The sequence below is a fragment of the Castor canadensis genome, chromosome 5, assembly GCF_047511655.1.
Source record: "Castor canadensis chromosome 5, mCasCan1.hap1v2, whole genome shotgun sequence".
In the NCBI taxonomy this organism is placed as follows: Eukaryota; Metazoa; Chordata; class Mammalia; order Rodentia; family Castoridae; genus Castor; species Castor canadensis.
Window position 1 is genome coordinate 160,640,194 of NC_133390.1, and position 19,090 is coordinate 160,659,283.

Sequence of the window (19,090 nt, forward strand, 5' to 3'; positions counted from 1 at the left end):
CATTCCCTTTTGCATTAGTTATTTTTCAGATAGAGTTTTTTTTGCTTTTTGCTCTGGCTGGCCTTGAACCATGATTCTCTTACCTGTGCCTTCCAAATAGTTGGAAATACAGGTTTGTGTTACTGCGCCTGGCCTGTTTTTTTGTTTTTTTTTTTTTTTTAAAGCACTTGCACATTTAGATTAGCACATAGAAGGACTTCAATGGGTAGAATGTTCATAGAAGGATAATTCTCTTGAGTTACCCCTAATGTAAGCATCCATGCTTGCTTTGTATAACATTCTGAAAAAACAAAATGTGATGAAGTAGGAACTCTATAGTGTTAGACCTAGGTTTGAGTCCAAGATTGGCTATGTACAAGCTACTTTGATCCTAAGTTTTCTTATTTGTAAAATGGATAGAATAATGTCTTTCTTAAGAGTTCAAAGTAAATTTGAGCTATAGACAAATGACTTAGGACCTTTAATGTTAGCCTTGTGATTTCTGGTTAGTGCTTTTAGACAGTTTATTTTATCATGTAGCAAAAGTGGTTTTGTTTATTTGTTTGGTTTGATTTGGTTTTTAAAATAAAAAGTAGAAATGTACCATTCCTACAACTTTTTCCTAACCCCCAGAGTACCATAGGTGGGGGCTAATTTTTCTTTCCCTTTATTTATCATATACTTACTAGTACCTACCATGTGTCAGGCAGTTTGCAAAACTTGGAAAAACTGGGATGAACAAAAGAAACAGTGTATCCTTGTGGAATTTAATTTCACAGAGAAATCAGACCTCTTGCTATCATAGTTGTAAAAAATACTGCATAGAAATATAGATTGCCCTGAGTAGATATGACAAGAACCATAATAATGGTAGTAGAATTCATATAGCGCTTGTGTAGCAGTTATTATTCTAAGATCTTTCTGTATTAACTTGGAACACCTGGAGGATGATAGTATTGTTGTTGTTCTACTTTACACTTGAAGTGGAGCTGCGGCTGAGTAACTTGACCATGGTTGTATTGCTAATGGCAATCATGATACCAGAAGCCATGTTTTCTCTCCTTTATTTTACTGGGGACCTAATCCAAATGAGACTCCTTTTTTTTTTTTTTTTTTTTTTTGGTGATCTGGGGTTTGAACTCAGAGCTTCACACTTGCAAAGCACTGTACCGCTTGAGCCACATCTCCAGTCCATCTTGCTCTGGTTATTTTGGAGATGAGGTCTTGCAAACTATTTCCCTGAGCTGGCCTCAAACTGCAATCATGGGAGGGCTTCTTAAGAGATATTTGCTAAAATCTGAAAGTAAAGATTAAGCAAAGTTGAAGTAGGGGCAAAAGAGTGCTGGATAAGAAAGAACATGGTATCTTAGAGAAATAGGCCAGAGGTGACAGGCATCGGCAAGGGTAAAGGGGGAGATCATTTCAGAGGTAGACAAGACATGGTAAGGATTTAGGATTGGTTCTGACCTAGAAGCACAAGATCTGTGAACATCCTTTAAAAGGAAATGGTGTGACTCCTGTGCTTTAAATACTCAGAGCCTTCTGGAAGGACTGTCCTAGACATTGAAGACCAGGTTCACTACTCCCCAGTCTCCTCTTCAGGCTAAACCTCTCAAGTTCCTCACCCTTTTCTATGTGATTGGATTCCTAGACTTGCAGAGTGTCATTGTTGGGACTACGAATGCAACTTGGAAATAGTGTGGAGTGTATTTAATAGTTGTTTCCCTCCAAGGTTCAAGCCCTATCTTCCTGTTGGCCCTGACAATCATAGCCAGCATTCAGGCTTTGACGCCCACTCACTACCTCACCAAGCATGATGTGGAGAGACTGAAAGCCTCACTGGACCGTCCTTTTACAAATTTGGAATCTGCCTTCTTCTCCATTGTGGGACTCAGCAGCCTTGGGATCCATGTGCTAGATGTAAAGGTAAGGCTACTTTTGTCTTGCTGGCCAGTGATTCGGGAGAACCATAATCCCCTTGCTATGTTCCTTTGTATATTTCAAAACGAACTCTTGCTTATTTGAGGATAAAAAAGTTAATTTAATATAAGAAATACTTATTTTAATCTGACAGATTTTTTTTTATGGGGGTGTGGAAAGGGTTTGAACTGAGGGCTTTGCACTTGAGCCATGCCTCTAGTCCATTTTGCTCTGGTTATTTTGGAGATGGGGGTCTTGAGAACTGTTTGCCCAGGCTGGCCTTGAACCTTCTGATCTTAGCCTCCCAGGTACCTAGGATTACTGGTGAGAGCCACTGGTACCAAACTTGACAATTTTTGTTTGAATGCCTAATGCCATCTCTTTTTAGTGGAATAGAAGGAAGTGACAGATCCACTAAAAACTTTTTCCATATCTTTATGAATGAGACTGCTCAATACCATGTATATTTGTGAAGTACCTAGGCTAATAAGTAATAAAGGAGTCCAAGGAAGGGTCACTTACATGTATTAAACAGTGACAGTGTTCTGGGCAATCTGATACATGTCTGTGACTTGATGAGGCTCTAGGAATAGTATTATGGGAATTTACATTTTATTCATTACAATAGTGTGAACAGCTAAACTGAGACATTTTTCTGGACCAAGTTTCTCATGTACCTTAGTTTTCTGTGATTTATAACAATTACCATGAATTTAGGGTTTAAAAATGACCTTTTTACTAGCTGATAGTTCTGTAGCTCAGAAGTCTAGGCAAGCTTGCCTGGGGTCTCTGCTAAGGTCAAGGTGAAGGTATTGGCCAAGCTGGGTTCTTACTGAAGGCTATGGCGAAGAATCTGCTTCTGATCTCATTCATGTTGTTAGAATCCAGTTCCTCGTGGCTATAGACGGGAGGTCCCTATTTCCTTGTTGGCTGCCCTCTGTTTATCAAGGCTATCAGAATTTCTTCTTGAGTGGCCTTCTTCATCTTTAAACCAGCAGTGGCATGTTGAGGCCTCGGTTTGATGTCTCTCAGACCTTTTCTGCTATCAGCCAGAGAAAACTCCCTGCTATTTAAGGTTCACCTGTTTAGGTCAGGTCCATCTGCGTAATCTCTGAATTCTAAGGTCAACTGACTAAAAAAAATCCCTTCAGAGTAGTTCCTAGATTTGGGTTTAAGTGAATAATCTTGGGGATAAGTGAGCACCTATAGAGTTCTGTGTACCATATCTTCTAATGGTATAGAAATGATTCCAGATCTCAGGGACTTGTGACAAAGTTTATTTTTTGCTTCTACTATCTGGGTCAGTTGAGACTTTGCTTTGTATTTCTTCCATCCAGGATTTGGGTGGTGGAGCAGCCTCTACTAGATTGTATGCAGAGGCCAAAGAAGCATAAGGCTCTTAGAACCCCAGCTCAGACGTGTCATGTCTTTTTATCTTTCTCACTCCATTGCCTCATGCCTGGGTTCACCAGGTCAGGGAAGTAGAGAAGGGTGTGCATTTTGGTGAGTGGTAATTCATCCAGCTCACTTCCTGAGTCCTTTTGTCTCGGTGCTGCCCTACCAGGCTCCCTGGCTCTGGCCTCAGAACCGTTTGCTTCTTCAAGACTAATAGTTCCTTTTCTGAGGAGTGGAGAGCACCCTGACTCACTGGATTGACAATTTAGCCCACATTAGTCTAAACTCCTCTTTCACTGAGCAGTTGTTCACTGAACACTTGTGCTTGGCCCCTGGGCCCCTGGGTTAATCAGTCATAATCACTGTCCTCAGAAAGTTTAAGATCTGGTAGAAATTAAAGGAGTAATGCCATGATTGATGTGTCCCTCAAAGGTCCATGTAGTAAAGCCTTGGTCCCTAGCCCATGGCACTGTTGGAGGAGGTAGAAGCTTCAAGAGGTGGGACATAGTGGGAGGTCTTTAGGTCATTGGGGGATATGCCTTGAAGGGATCCCTCCTTCTTTCTCTTGTTCTTCCTGGCCATGAGGTGAGCAATTTGCTCTGCCATACCACATTCACCATAATGTACCACCACAGGCTTAAGTGAATTGGGTCAACCAGTTATGGACTGAAACTTCTGAAGTGGGTAACCAAGATAAGCCTTTTCTCTTTGTAAATTGATTATCTCAGGTATTTTGTTACCGTAACAAAGTTGACTAACAAATAGCAACTCTTTCTCTTTCAACCTTTCCTTAGGGAATTTTTAAACAGTCACAAAAGTAGAGAGAACATCTGAGCCTCTTTGTACGATCTGCCAGCTTAAAACAGTTCACAATTTGTTATTTTAATTATTGTTACTCTTGTTCTTCTTTTAAATATTTTTTACTGTAATATTTTATTTACTTTATTTATTTATTTTTGGCAGTACTAGGGTTTGAACTCAGGGTTTCATGTTTGCTAAGCAAGCACTCTACCATGCATACCTCTAGCCCTTACTTAATTTTTAAGACAGGGTCTAGCTATGTTGCCCAGGCTGGCCCTAACCTCCTGGGCTCAAGTGATCCTCCTACTCCAGCCTTCTAAGTAGCTGAGATTATAGACATGTACCACCATGCCTGGAAACTGGCGGTTTTTTTTGTTTTGTTTTGTTTTAAACTACCAGGCCTATCTTGTATCTGTTAATGGGAACTTTTAAAAATGACTGCAAAGGGAGGGGGTGGGGGTGGGGGGGAGAAATGAACCAAGCCTTGTATGCACATATGAATAATAAAAGGAAAAAAAAATGACTGCAAACTTTTTTTATTTCATCTATCAAAATTAACAATATTTTTTTGATGTCATTTAATTCCCAGTTTATATTATCCCAAATTATCTCAAAATTATTTTTACAGTTAAAATTGGGATGTACATAAGTTTTACACATTGCATTTTGTTGGGGTCTCTTAAAACTCTTTTCACCTGTAATAATCCCATTTCCTCTTTTTTCCCAGTACTGTTTATTTGTGGAAAAGCCAGGTCACTCATCTTGGAGTTTTCCACATTCTACTTTTGATTAATTAAATTGTCATGATGTTTTTTAATATATTACAATACTTCCTGTATTACTTTAAATTGATAGTTAACCCTTGATTATTCAATCAGTTTTCTTGGCAAAAATATTTCATAGGTGGTACTTCTGTCAATAGGTATATATGGCTGTTTAAATTTTAGTGATAAAATTGGATCAATGGATTAAGATATCAGACTAAGCTTTGTCTTATAAACGGTATAGAGTGGGGACTTGTTTTTTTATTGCAGTTATACTAGTGGGTATGTCTACTGTCTTGTTATTTGTTTATCTGTTTTTCTTCTTCCTTTTCTCTCTCTTTCTCTCTTTCCCTTCCTCTCCCTCTCCCTTTCCTTCTCTGGCAGTATTGGGGTTTGAACTTAGGGCCTTGTGCTGCTAGGCAAGTGCTTTACCACTTGAGCCACTCCCCCCACAACACACACACCCCACATCCCACCCCAGCACCCTGCCCCAACTCTTTTTGCTTTAGTTACTTTTCAATAGGGTCTCTCATTTTTGCTCAGGCCAGCCTTGAACCATGGCCATGAACGATGATCTCCCTTCCTATGCCTCCCACCCAGCTGAGATCACAGGTGCATACTACCACACTCGGCTTATTTATTTGTTCTTTTATTTTTGGCATTACTGGGGTTTGAACTCAGGACTTCGTGCTTGCTTGAGGCATGCTTTAAGCCCCCAGCTTGTTGGTTGAGATGAAGTCTTGCTAATTTTTCCTCAGGCTGGCCTTGAACAGTGGTCCTCCCCATTTTTGCCTCTCAGGTAGCTGGGATTATAACCGTGAGCCACTTCACCCGGCTCTTCTCTTTATTTAAATTAGGTGTTTTGTTTGTTTGTTTTGTCTGTGTGTGTGTGTGTGTGTGTGTTGCAGGGGAATCAAACCCAGGGCCTCACACACACTAAGCAGATGCTTTACTACTGAGCCACATCCCCAGCTCTAAGGTTAGGTATTTTTTAATGTTCTATTTTTTTATCTCTTCTATTGGCTATTTAGCTCTACTTATTATAACCTGTGTCCTTAATTTATCACAATGTATTTTGAGTTGTTTTTCATGCCACATCACAAATGATGAAAAAATTTTATAACAGTATTTTCACTTAAACTCTCATCATTTGTGCTACTGCTATACTTTTTGCTTTCTTTCAAGGATCACAGGTTTGTGCTAACAGTCCAGTGTCTTGGCTTCATGATATTTTGTCCAATTTCATAGTTACTTGTGGCGAGAGGGATAAGTTCAGTATCTTTCATTCTGTCATGGCCACAACTGGTAGTTGCTGTTGATTTCTTGGTACTGGGGTTTAAACTCAGGGCCTTGTACTTGTAGGCAGGCGCCCACCCCTATTGGTTTCTTTCAGTCCATTTTAGTCATTATTCTTTTGATGCTCAAAGTGTTCCATTTTTGCCAAAAGGCCAAAGTGGTTTGTGTGTGTGTGCGTGTGATAATATAGTACATAAAAAGTTGAGCGCTTCTTTGCTTTCTGGCAACACATCTTTTATATTTCCTGTGCCTGCAATCAGTATTCAGTACTTACTAAGTGCCTTGTATATATCAGGCACACTGGATATATTGTTAATTTTAGTAGTCTATATGGTCAAAACATTAATGCTATAACAGAATGAGAAATGAAATTCTAAAGAGGTTAAATTGCCCAATGTCTGCCAACCTGCCTCAGAATGCCCTGTGTCAAAGGGGTTGACAAACTATGGCTCCCACTGCCAAATCTGGGTTGAAGCTTGTTTTTGTAAATAAAGTTTTTTTTTTTGCCATACTGGGGCTTGAACTCAGAGCCTAGCTCTTGAGCCACTCCACCAGCCCTTTTCTGTGAAGGTTTTTTTTTGAGATAGGGTCTCACAAACTATTTGTCTGGGCTGGCTTTGAACTGCGATCCACTTAATCTCTGCCTCCTGAGTAGCTAGGATTACAGATGTGAGCCACTGGCACCTGGCGTAAATAAAGTTTTATTGGAACCCAGCCACACCCATTCATGTACATATTACTTATAGCTGCTTTTGTGTTTTAACAGTAGAACTGAGTAGTTACCAGATTGGCTGATAGCCTGAAATATTTACTAACTGGGGCTTCATAGAAAAGGTTTGCTAATCTCTGCTGAATGGGATCCACTTGCTCGGATTTCTTCCTGATAGCCATCTCTTGTTTCTGTTCAGTGTTCCAGTGTGTGACTATATAAGGGAAACACATTTTTCCTTATGATCACACTCTTGTGCACCCCCAAAGTAAATGAATGTACCTCCCAATAAAATTAATTTAGCTCAAAAGTAAGAACACAACATCAGAATCAGTCAATATAAGCTTTTCATTCTTGTTTCCCTCTCTGTAGCAAGGGAGATATTATGGCTATGTTCACAAAAGGCCCTTCACGTGGTAGCTACAGTTATCATTCTTACTATTAAAAGTTTTGCTTGTCCTGGGCACCACTGGCTCACACCTGTAATCCTAGCTACTTGGGAGGCAGAGATCAGGACAAACACTGTTCGAAGCCAGCTGACTTTGAAATACCCTACACAAAAAGGGCTGGTGGGGTGGCTCAAGCAGTAGAACACCTGCCTAGCAAGCATGAGGCCCGGAGTTCAAACCCCAGTACTGCCAAAAAAGAAAAAAAATTTACTTTTGTTTATAATTTATTAGGAAATTTCAGACCATACATGGTACAGATACTGTGTTTGTGGTACACTTCATGGTTCTGCCTCAACCCTGCCTTGTTTCCTCCATATCTGTGGAAGCACTAGGGGAGATGTTAGATTAATGTTAAATTTAGTGGGATTTAATGCAGGATGAAAGGCTTCTACTGGGGATTTTCAGACTTTTGTGAACCATTGGATTCAGCTTAGGGTGCTTGTGGAATGAGACACTTTCTCCAGAGCAGTGCCTTGTTGTCATATCATGATTTCGAGTTCTAGGTGAGATTTACATTGGATGCATCCTTCTAATGGTATTCTCTGCTAATGCCTGAGTTTGAGGAGATACTGGTCAGGACTGAAGATGTAGTTTGAAGAGCTATCCAGACAGCAGCAGAGCTGTGTGACCTAGATGATTCCCTGATTAGGGCAGCTACGGCTTTATGTTTATCCATACTGTTTGGCTTCCAGATGCTGACTTCAAACTTGACAGCTGAGTACCCCATACAGCTTCCAAAATTTTTGTTTCTTATTGCAAGATGGAGATAATAATAGAACTCAGCTCCCAGGTAATGTGTGAAGGGTCGGCAGCATGGTGATGACAGGTAGTGAATGTGTAGCATTATCTCTTATTAGTTGTAGTACTGTGAGTTAGTCAGACTTCTGTCATAGGACAAAATACCTGCGATAAACAACTTAAAATGAGGGAAGATTTATTTTTGGCTCACAGTTTGCTTTTGGGGCCACAGTGAGGCAGAACATCATGCAGGGAATGTGTGGTGGAGCAAGGCTGCTCCACCTCATGAAGGCCAGGAAGACAGGAATGGGCTGGGGTCCCAATATCTCCTTCAGAGGCACAGCCCCAGTGACCTAAATTCCTTCTACTAGGCCCTAGCTCCTAAAGGAAGATTCCTCCATCTCCAGGAGCATTTTAGCCTTTCGCATATGGAACTTTGGTGGAGATCATTTAAGATCCAAAAATAACTGTTACGTAATAGTAGCAGTTAGTATACACCAACTGACATTTTATTTTTTCTCATACTGTCACCCTTACTGCCTCGCGGACACCTGACACACAGTGTGTTCAATAAATATTTATGGGGTTTTATTTTTAGGGTTTCAGGAAAAGGAAATAAGGTTTACTCGTTGGACAAAGAGGAGGATAGGGAGTGTTAAACTCTGTTGTTCCCAACAAATATTTGTTGAATAAATGAATTATAAAATTTAGCTTAATAGAAAGGAGAGCCCTCTAAATGTTCATCTCAATCAACTCTACTTTTTTGGGGGAGGGAGGGGAGCTTCGAGCTTGCTAGGCAGCCACTTCACCACCTGAGCCACTACACTAGCCCGTATATCCCAATCAGAAGACAAAAGGGTAAATTATGTACTTTATTACTTTGTTCTAATCACTTATGAAACATACTGTGGTGATTGTAAGTGATGGAAGAAAGGAAGCAGCATATATTTTTCAGGGCTTTCGGTGTTCCTTATTAGATGCACACACTATGTAAATCTTTTGCGAGCCAGTGTGTCTTATTGCCACTCCATGTCACAGTTGGTATCCTGCTCAACGTTGTTGCTTTCAGTGGAGTGGAGAGAATTCCCTCAGTCCTGCTAGATGCACTGAGTTGGTTGTTCTCACAGAGGGAGATCCTTAGGGGAGTGCTGTATTTCAGTCTGAAATGGCACCTACCGGCTCATGTACTAAAGGCTTGGTTCTCAACTGTTGGTGTTGTTGGAGGTGATGGGAACTTTGGGAGGTGGAGCCTCGTTGAAAGAAGTGGGTGAATGGGAATGTGCCTTTGAAGGTAAGTCTTGTCTTTGGCTCCTTCCTCTTGCTCTCTTTCTTTGGTTCCTGGCTGCTTAAGCGGCTTCTGTCACCTCAGGCTCAAAGCAATGGAGCCTGCTATCCATGGACTGAAACCTGAACCAAACAAATCTTTTCTCCTTTAAGTTGATTTTTCTCAGTTATTTTGTCACTGCAATGTTGTTTTAGCAGCAAAACTGGAAGAAATGGGGTTTCATGGGACTAGGAGAATAGAAGGCAGCTCTGGAAACACCATTGTGCGATGACAGTTGATTTTAGAGCATGTTTCATTTTGATAAGTACTATATAATATATATAACAGCATGTCAGAGTAGTGATTTTTATAGATGTTTAGCTTTTCACAAGATTAAGAACATAAACAATGGGAATTGTTTTGTATTCATTTTGCTGAACTTATTAAGTAAATGGGATACATAGTGTGGTAAAAATTGTTATGGTAGTATTCAAATGACTGAAGTCAGGAAACATTGACGGTGTTTCAAGGTTATTTATGTCAATCAAGCATGTTCCCTGTCTTTAAACTGGGCACAATAATACCTGTCTTACAGAGCATTGTGAAAGTTAAATGAGATATTAAGTATAGAGTGCTTAGCCTGGCGTTTGACATGTGGTGGCTGCAAATAAAGCTAAGTATTTGTAGATCAGGTACTTAGATAGTTGCTGAGTTGCTGGGGATAGCAGCAGATGAGACAGTCCTTATGCAGTAATCATTTATGGAACATCTGTTGAGTGCCAGGCATTGTGCTGAGTGCAGAGAAAACATGAGAGCTCTGTATCTAGGGAGAGACAAGTACCATAGTAGCGTAGAGTGCTGAGTATAAAGAGGCATGTGTGGTTTGGGGAAATTATCGTGGGAGTTCAGCAGAGGGAGCCATCTGTGCTGGCTGCTTGCTGCATGATTCATTTAAGTCATTTGACTAATATGTAGTGGGTTTCTGCTGTGCACTAGGCATGGAGGTAGGCATAGGGTATTGAACAAAACCAAAAAAGAGCCCCTGCACTCTTGGAATGTATACTACAAGATTGAAAAGAGGCATCAGTTAGGTAATCAAATAGATACATGGCCTTTGTAACAGGTATATGATATTTTAAATGGCGGACTTCCATAGGTGTGAAAGAGGGGACTATAATCTGGCCTCTGGGTCAGATCTGGTTAGGGAAGGCTTTCCCAAGGAAATTCCTGAGTTTAAAATCCCACTCTGCATCACTCTAGGTTACAGCTCTGCACAGGCAGGAACTTGTGTATCCCCAGTGCATAGCAGGGCGTGAGGCATGTAGTAAGCACTCAATTGTTTATTACATGAAGGAGAGAGTGATTGATCTGAATCCTAGAGGGGAAAATAGGAATTAACTAGGAGGCAGGGAAGGGGAAGAATGTCATGTAGAGGAAGTAACCTGGACAAAGAACCTGTCAGGTTTGATAGATTGGAAGGAGTCTGTGTGCTAGACAGAGAATGTGGGAGGAAAAGTCAGGCTAGTGAGGAAAGCTGGGGCCAAGCCACAGGGCCTGGGCCACCACAGGAAGGGTTTTGATCTTTCTCCAAAGAACAATTAATTTTAAACAGCGATTTGCATTTTGGAGAGATTTCTCTCCTGTTTTGTGAAGGACAGACTGTGGCAGAGGACTGTGGAGCAAGATTGACTGCAGAATGGGTACAAACACCCAAACTTCCAGCCTTTGCTGCAAGTTTGAGCCATTCTAGAAGATAGGAACACTGGAAGAGAATACAATTTGTTCAGGAAAAACATAAATTTGATCTTCCTTATGCTGAACTCACAGTGCCTTTGAGTTGTGTCAGTGGCTTTTGAGTGAAGACTGGGCTATACGTAAAAAGTCTGAGAATTGTCTGCATGAAGGTTCTGGAGGAAGCCATGGACATGAGTGAAATTGCTTAGGAAGAGAGAGAAGATGGATGAGAAGTGAGCCTGGGAGTTGGTACACTCAGTATTGGATGGATAGACAGAAGAAATTGAAAATGCAAAGAAGATGCCTGGAGGATTAGGGAGAAAACCAGGGGAGTACAGGACTGGGTGTAGCTCAGTGGTAGAGTGCTTGTCTAGAGCTTGCAAGGCCCTGGGTTTGATCCCCAGCACTACACAGGGAGAGGGAAGGGGAGAGAGAGAAAGACAGACACCTGGGGAGTGCGGTGAACTTTCAAAAGCCTATGGGAACTGATGTTCAAAATGAGAGAGATCAGTTTGTGTGGCAGTGAGGGAATGAACGCTAGAAAATATCTTTTACTTCGTCGATTTGGAGGTCAACAGTGGCATAGTGGGAACAGAAACCAGATTGGAGTGAGTGGAGGTGAGGAAATGGCAACTCTCCAGAGAAGGGTAGCTGTATGGGAAGAGAGAAGTCAGCAGCTGGTGGGAAGACAAGGGTGAAGGAAAGCTTAAGTCTTTTTTTTTTTTTTTTTTTTCCAGCAGTACTTGGGATTGAACTCAGGGCCTTGTGCTTGCTAGACAGGCACACTAAAATAAGTCTTGAATTTTATTAATATGTTGTGAGTTACCAGTTGAGAGGGATGGACTTCCAGCTGGAGAGAGCAGCCTATACATAGCCCGGAGGGTTCCAAGTGCTTGTAGTATTGGAACCAGGAGTCAGGTGTCCTAGGCAGCTGGAGCAGAGATATGGGGAAGTGTGGTAAGCTGTGGGCTCTGTGACAAAGAATCCAGTGCAGGGCTCTGAGCAGGGTATTAGAAAGCCTGGTCTGAGAGGAGACAGTGGCTGGGAGCAGGACCTGCAGGACCTTAGGCAGAGCTGATGAGAGCTGTGTGCTGTCTTTTCTGTAGTACTTGGTACCTAATTAAGTTCAGGGAGTTGTAAGGAAGGAGAGTAGAGGAAAGCATGGAGGTCCTTTGCTCAATTTAACACAGCACAGAAACCCGGTAGTGGGCAGGTGGGGAATGCACATTTAGGAGTGCTCAACCTTCCACTGGGAAGGTGTCTGGGATGTGGGGGTGTGGCTGGAATCAGGGCTATAGTCCCCCTAAAAGGACTAGCTAACGCTTCAGCCTTGAGGGGCTCACTAAGGATCCTGAGCATGTTGGTGAGGTCTTCCCCATTCTGCTGTCAACATCATGGCTTTAAGTCACTGAACATTGGTACTGTGTACCATGCTTTGACTTAACAAAGCATCAGAGTAGAACCAATGCTAGTTTGACTCTTCAACAGATGGTTTCAGTGGTCTGTTAAGATAGAGGTTGTATAGTTTAGACTCTGGAGCCAGGCAGCCTGGGTTTGAATTTGAGTTCCCCTAGTTAAGAGCCATGTGACCTTGGATAAATTACTCTTGATTTTCTTGTTTTTCTTGTCTGTAAGCTAAAACTGCTTAATGCATAGGATTTTTGAGGATTGAACGAGAAACCTACATAGAGCACTTAGAACAACATGTGACAAATTTTATGTGCTCAGAAAGAGGTAGCAATGACCATCATCATTTGAGGGGTCCTGGTGCTGTCGTTTCATAGTTACAGCACCAGAGGGTAACAAAGCACATGTCTTCCCTTTACCTGCATTATGTGGCAAGGACTCCTTGCCTGAATTAACTAGTTTTCTTCTTCATATCCCTAATTTATGCAAGGAGAAGTATAAAACAGGGCCTCACACTTGCTAGGCAGGTGCTCTATCACTTGAGCCACACCTGCGGGCCCTCATAAAAAAAATTTAAAGTGTTTTGATTGAGCCAGCTGCTGATGGCACATGCCTATAACCCTGGCTGCTTGGGAGGTTCAAATTGGAAGGATTGCTGTTTGAGACCAGCCTAGACAAATAGTTCACAAGACCCCATTTCCAAAATAACTAGAGCAAAATGGATTGGAAATTTGATTCAAGCAGTAGAGCACGAAGCCCTGAGTTCAACCCTAGTCCCACCAAAAAAAAAAAAAAAAAAAAAGGACCTCTCCCGCCCCCCAACATATGCACATAGTCCAACTTCCTATAATATAGAATAGTTGTTAGGGAAAATCAGCAAGGCATTGCTCAGCCTACCTTGCCCTGCTCCCTGTTCCATTCCCCAGACTTACCTACTGGTTTGGGTTTTTTCTTTGTTTCTTCCTTTTCAGTACTGGGAATGAAGTCTAGGGCCTTATGCATGCTAGGAAAGTGCTCTACCACTGAGCTACACTCCCAGTTCCAGAAGTACCCTTTTTTTTTATTGTTTTATTATTCATATGTGCATACAAGGCTTGGGTCATTTCTCCCCCCTGCCCCCACCCCCTCCCTTACCACCCACTCCGCCCCCTCCCTCTCACCCCCAACCCCTCAATACCCAGCAGAAACTATTTTGCCCTTATTTCTAATTTTGTTGAAGAGAGAGTATAAGCAATAATAGGAAGGAACAAGGGTTTTTGCTGGTTGAGATAAGGATAGCTATACAGGGAGTTGACTCACATTAATTTCCTGTGCGTGTATGTTACCTTCTAGGTTAATTCTTTTTGATCTAACCTTTTCTCTAGTTCCTGGTCCCCTTTTCCTATTGGCCTCAGTTGCTTTTAAGGTATCTGCTTTAGTGTCTCTGTGTTAAGGGCAACAAATGCTAGCTAATTTTTTAGGTGTCTTACCTATCCTCATACCTCCCTTGTGTGCTCTCGCTTTTATCATGTGCTCAAAATCCAATCCCCTTGTTGTGTTTGCCCTTGATCTAATGTCCACATATGAGAGAGAACATATGATTTTTGGTCTTTCGGGCCAGGGTAACCTCACTCAGAATGATGTTCTCCAATTCCATCCATTTACCAGCGAATGACAACATTTCGTTCTTCTTCATGGCTGCATAAAATTCCATTGTGTATAGACACCACATTTCCAGAAGTACCCTTTTAACTGGTTTTCTTGCCATATAACTTTGAATAGCTGAATTTTATACTATTTCAATCAAAATGTTTAGCAATATAACAAGTATACTTTCATGGAATGGAGTACTCTTTTGTCGAATAGAGCAGAAGTTGCCAGGATTTTGTTATGTGCTTGCTCTGTGCCAGTCACTGTAATGGGTGCTTAGTGCTGTCAGGTAGCTAGCACTGAGGGAGATAGTCCCTGTGGCAAGTGCTTTGGGGAGCACTGGAAAGGAAGGTCCTAGCCTATCCTGGGGTGAGCATCAACAAAGGCAGAGGCCAAGGAAGGGTCTGGTTTGGCAGACAAGAACAGGGAAAGGAATCTCCCCACTGGGGAAGTAGGACCAAAACATCCAGTGACAGGAGGAAAGGACAGGAGGCCAGAGAGTTAGGTTCTGGAGTTGGTGGTGGGGTGTGGTGAAGAAGTTGGCCGCAGAGGGTGGGTCAGTCCTGAGAGCATTGCCTACTATGCCAGCAACTTTGGATCTTGTCACAGAATACTGGGGAACTACCAGAGGATTTTAATAGTAAAGCAACATGGGTGCGTTTGTATTTCATAAAATTCGGTCTTGAAGCAGTGTGTAGAGCAGATCACATGCCTGGAGACTTAGAAGATGTCTGTAACCATCTAGGTGAGAGATGGCAGTGGCAAGCCAGGAGCCAGAATTGGGGTTGAGAAATGAGAAGGACTAAGCTTGATAGGCTAGAAAGGGCGGGAAAAGTCAAGAGTGACTCCCCAGGTCAGGCAAGGTGGCTATTAGGAAGGCAGAGATTGGGAGGATAGTAGAACAATACAAGGCCAGCCTGGGCAAAAAGTAAGCAAGATCCCACTCCAACCTATAAAGCAGAGTGTGGGGTATGGTGGTTCACACCTGTGATCCCAGCTACTTAGGAGGTGGAGATCTGAAGGATCATGGTTTGAGGTTAGCCTGGGCAAAAACACAAGACCTTACCTGAAAAATAACTAAAACAAAAAGTGCTAGGGAGCATGGCAAATGAGAGACCCTGAGTTTAAACCCCAATACTGCCAAAATATAAAAAGGAATTATTCCAGAGGTTTAAGGTCACTTTAAGTTTGTTGACTCTGGCTTGGCTTTGGAGACATCTCCCTGGTGACTCCAGATATTTGAAATCAGAGAAGACTGTCAACTTTGTCACCTGCTGCAGGTTACATAGCTGCTCCAAGCCCCAGTTTCTTTTTCTGTTGAAGGGAGGTGATGATAATATCTACAAAGGGTGCTTATGCTTGCTAAAAGGAAGAGATCACAACACCCAGCACAGGTCATGGCCAGAGCAGGGTTGGGTAAAGTTTGCTCCTTCCTTCAGGGAGCAGGACTAGTGTGCCTCCAGGTGTGCTGCTCCTCATGTGGAGTCAGCAGTTTAGGGAAAGATAGTGTCTTGTAGAAAAGAACTGCTTAAAATCTAAATCTTATGCAGCTCACACTTCAGGCCATAGTAGATGGCTTAGAATTTTATCACCCCAAATACCTTCCTTTTCCCAGTCACTGTTTATGTCACCACTTAACATTGACTCTCTCCTATTCCTATGTAGAAAGCGTGCACCTTCATCAAAGCTAACCTTGATCCTAGCAACGTGGATTCCCTCTTCTATGCCGCCCAGTCCAGCCAGGCTCTCTCAGGGTGTGAGGTGAGTCAAGACACCTGCACTATACTCCTACACATTTGCTTTGAATTGTAAGGTACATTTTAATGGGGGAGGGTCACATCAGATTTTTTTTTTTTTTTTTTTTTAAACAATGAGAATCCATTGTCATGGGAAGGGATCCATTAGGGCCTGGGGATGTAGCTCAGTGGTAGAGTGCATAAAGCCCTGGTTTTGAGCATGCAAAAACAAACAAACAAACAAACAAAAACCAGTGAAGCTGTTCCCCAGGTCTTTTTTTTGCTAACAACTAGATGACCTCTAAACATTATTTTTTTTCATTAAAAAAGTATAGTTTGTTTCCCCATAAGTTTTCATTTGGGTTTTAAATAACTTTTTCTTATAGTTGTTGCTTTTCTTCTGAGAGGCTTTGAGGTTTTTTTTCCCATATCCTTTTAACATTTAAAAAATTTGGGCCACGCATGGTGGTGATTTCTGTAATCTTAGCACTTTGGAGGCTGAAGCAGGAAGATCAAGAATTCAGGGCCACCTGGGTTACATAGTGAGGCCCTGTCTCAAAAATAATTAATTTAAAAAGTTCAAAGTGCGTCCCCACCTTGGATTTCTGGATCATTTTATTGAGCATGGAAGGACCATATATGTAGCCAAGTAACTTGCCAGTGTCTTCAAAAAGTGTTATCCTAACATTTTATGAACATTATATAAATTCTGGGGTCTGGGGGTTGAGGGGGAGTGAGCCAGTGCTAGGTGGGTGTGACTTTGGTAGCTGTCCTTATGCCATCTTTTGTATGCCTACCACAAACTGCTGAAACCTTAAAACTGTTCCTGCCAATCCTTTCCTAGATCTCTATTTCAAACGAAACCAAAGAGCTGCTTCTAGCAGCAGTCAGTGAAGACTCCTCTGTTACCCAGATCTACCACGCGGTCGCAGCCCTCAGTGGCTTTGGCCTTCCCTTGGCATCCCAGGAAGCACTTGGTGCCCTTACCGCTCGTCTGGGCAAGGAGGAGACTGTGCTGGCGTAAGTTGTCAGTTTGAGTGCTTCTTGGGCTTCATTTGTGCTGGATACTATCCTGAGAGGTTCATCTATTGGTTTAGCAAACATTTCCTGGGCACCTACTATGTGCCAAGTGCTCTGTGAGGCATGGATAATACTATTGAATTAAGGCAGTAAGGTCCCTTGTCCTTGTGGAACTCACATGGACCTGGTCTTCTATAGCTGTTCAGGCAGAAGGCAAGTTATGAGGCAGCATAAACCCACCACCACATAGAGACACAGTCACCTTCTGAAGTCAAAGGACTAAAGCAAGTCCATTGAGCTATGTGTATCTCATGTTGATGCTTGGCCAGGGTCAGTGAGTTGTGGCAGTAGGGGCTCTGTGAAAAAGAAGGGCTTGTGGGATCCCTTGAAGTGTGAGAGACAGCATCTGATGGGAGACTGATGTTCAGAGATGGAATCAGACTCTGTTCCTCTGCAAAAGGCATAGGTGAAGGAAAAGAGAAGCACATTCTAGGAAAGGGGCTTGGACCAACTTTCCTGTTACTGTAAATGGGAATCTCATAGCAGACTTCAGGATGATTGCCAAACTTCAAAGTGATAATACATGCTTTTTTTTTTTTTTTTTTTTTTTTTTTTTAGCATTTATCTATTTATGTATTTATTTAGATATAGGGTCTTGTTGTATAGCTCAGGCTAGCTTGGAATTTACTACATAGTCAGGCTGGTCTTGAATTTGTGATCCTTCTACCTCTGCCCTTCCTGAGTACTGGGATTAAGGCTTGCACCACCACATCCAGCTTGTATTTTTTCTTTGACACTAAAACTCATTTAAAACAATAATTTTGTGTTATTTTCTATGTGCCTTTCCTTTAATTGTAACTCCTGAAAGAGGCTGTGGAGTGCATGGAGTATTGTTACTTGTCCAGCAAGAGTTCAGTGACACTAGTTCCCCCCTTCAGAATAGTGAGATTAGAAGTGGGGATGTAGCTTACTTTACCTAGTATACCCAAGGTCCTGTATTCAATCCCCAGCACTGCAAGAAAAAAAAAAGAAAATGCACTGAGATTGTTCCCCAGGGAGTTTCTTTTGCTAACAAAAACTTAAGGACAGGTTCACAGTTCCTTGGTCTTCTCCTTTTGTCCCTCTCACACCCCACTCACATTCACATGGTCAGTAATCAGTGACTTGGGAGCGAGTACTTTTCCCCAGAACTGATGTTTTGTACTGCTTTGCCCAGTGGTTGGCCCTTGTGGCCCTTTGATTTCAGGCCACATATTTTGATCTCTGCTCATAATCCCTTTTGGTAGAATGTTTCCCTAGTTAGCCTCTCATTTTAAGATGTCACTATCTTTGCTTGATCTGATGCTACCGTCTACTAAAAACTGTTTCCCATGTCCCTTCATGCATGAAGGGGAGTCTTCCTCACAAAACCCCAGAATTGGAAGAAGTATAAGGGAAGTACATCTGCTTTGGAGTGATACAGGCTTGGCTTTGGACACCAGCTGTGTTCCTGGCTGTGTGACTCTGGGCAAGTTACTAACTTCTTTGAGCCTTCAAAATGGGACCAATAATCTTTACATTATAGAGCAAGTGTCAGGATTAAATCAGACAATAGATGAGAAGAGCTTAACGCAATTTCTGTTCTCAGTGAGAATTCAGGAAACCGAGTTCCTTCTGGAGCATTTCCTTCTTGGGGCCCTTTCTTAGGGAACCAGATACTTCCTTAGTTGTAGTGTAGTTAATTTTATATTAGATACTAGGTTTCTTGGTTGTCTGGTGTGGTGGTATGTGCATTACATACTCAAGACCTCTGTGACCCTAAGTGGGCTGCTTGGCCCCCTAAGCCTCAGTGTTTTCATACCTAAAGAATGGTACCTGTCTCATGAGGGTTATTGTTAAGATCAAACTGGCGGAGTGCCTTTTTATTTTAATACTACTGCCCTATTTAGGGAAATCCGATGTAAATTAGGGTTCTTTAAAATGAGCCTTCTATTTTTAAGTGGAGCGATTCTAGGAAGTATATGTTCATAAACTTGTCTTGAAAAGAGAAAATATTTGTAGATTCAGATGAGCCATCTAAAAGATGTCATTGCAGTCTCATGAACCAATTTCTCTGAGTCCTCTGCTGTGTATTAGCAAGACAGGATCTGCTTTTGTAGTGTTTAAATATAGTACTCCAGAGAGAAGAAAATTGCTAGCTAGGGAATAAGTAATTAAAGCCAGTGACAAAACTTTTCTAAAACTGAGTGGATTACTTTTATTCTAAATCT

At 41.9% G+C, this 19,090-nt stretch overlaps 1 protein-coding gene across 1 annotated transcript in view; it reads left to right on the plus strand.

Annotated features, from left to right (window-relative positions):
- Window positions 1-19,090, plus strand: part of Rpn2 (ribophorin II) — a 57,092-nt gene that overhangs the window by 2,503 nt on the left and 35,499 nt on the right. Inside the window, exons 2-4 of the mRNA XM_074074724.1 lie at window positions 1,712-1,905; window positions 15,751-15,846; window positions 16,666-16,841. Of these exons, the coding sequence (XP_073930825.1) occupies window positions 1,712-1,905; window positions 15,751-15,846; window positions 16,666-16,841 (466 nt within the window). The remainder of the gene's footprint in view (window positions 1-1,711; window positions 1,906-15,750; window positions 15,847-16,665; window positions 16,842-19,090) is intronic.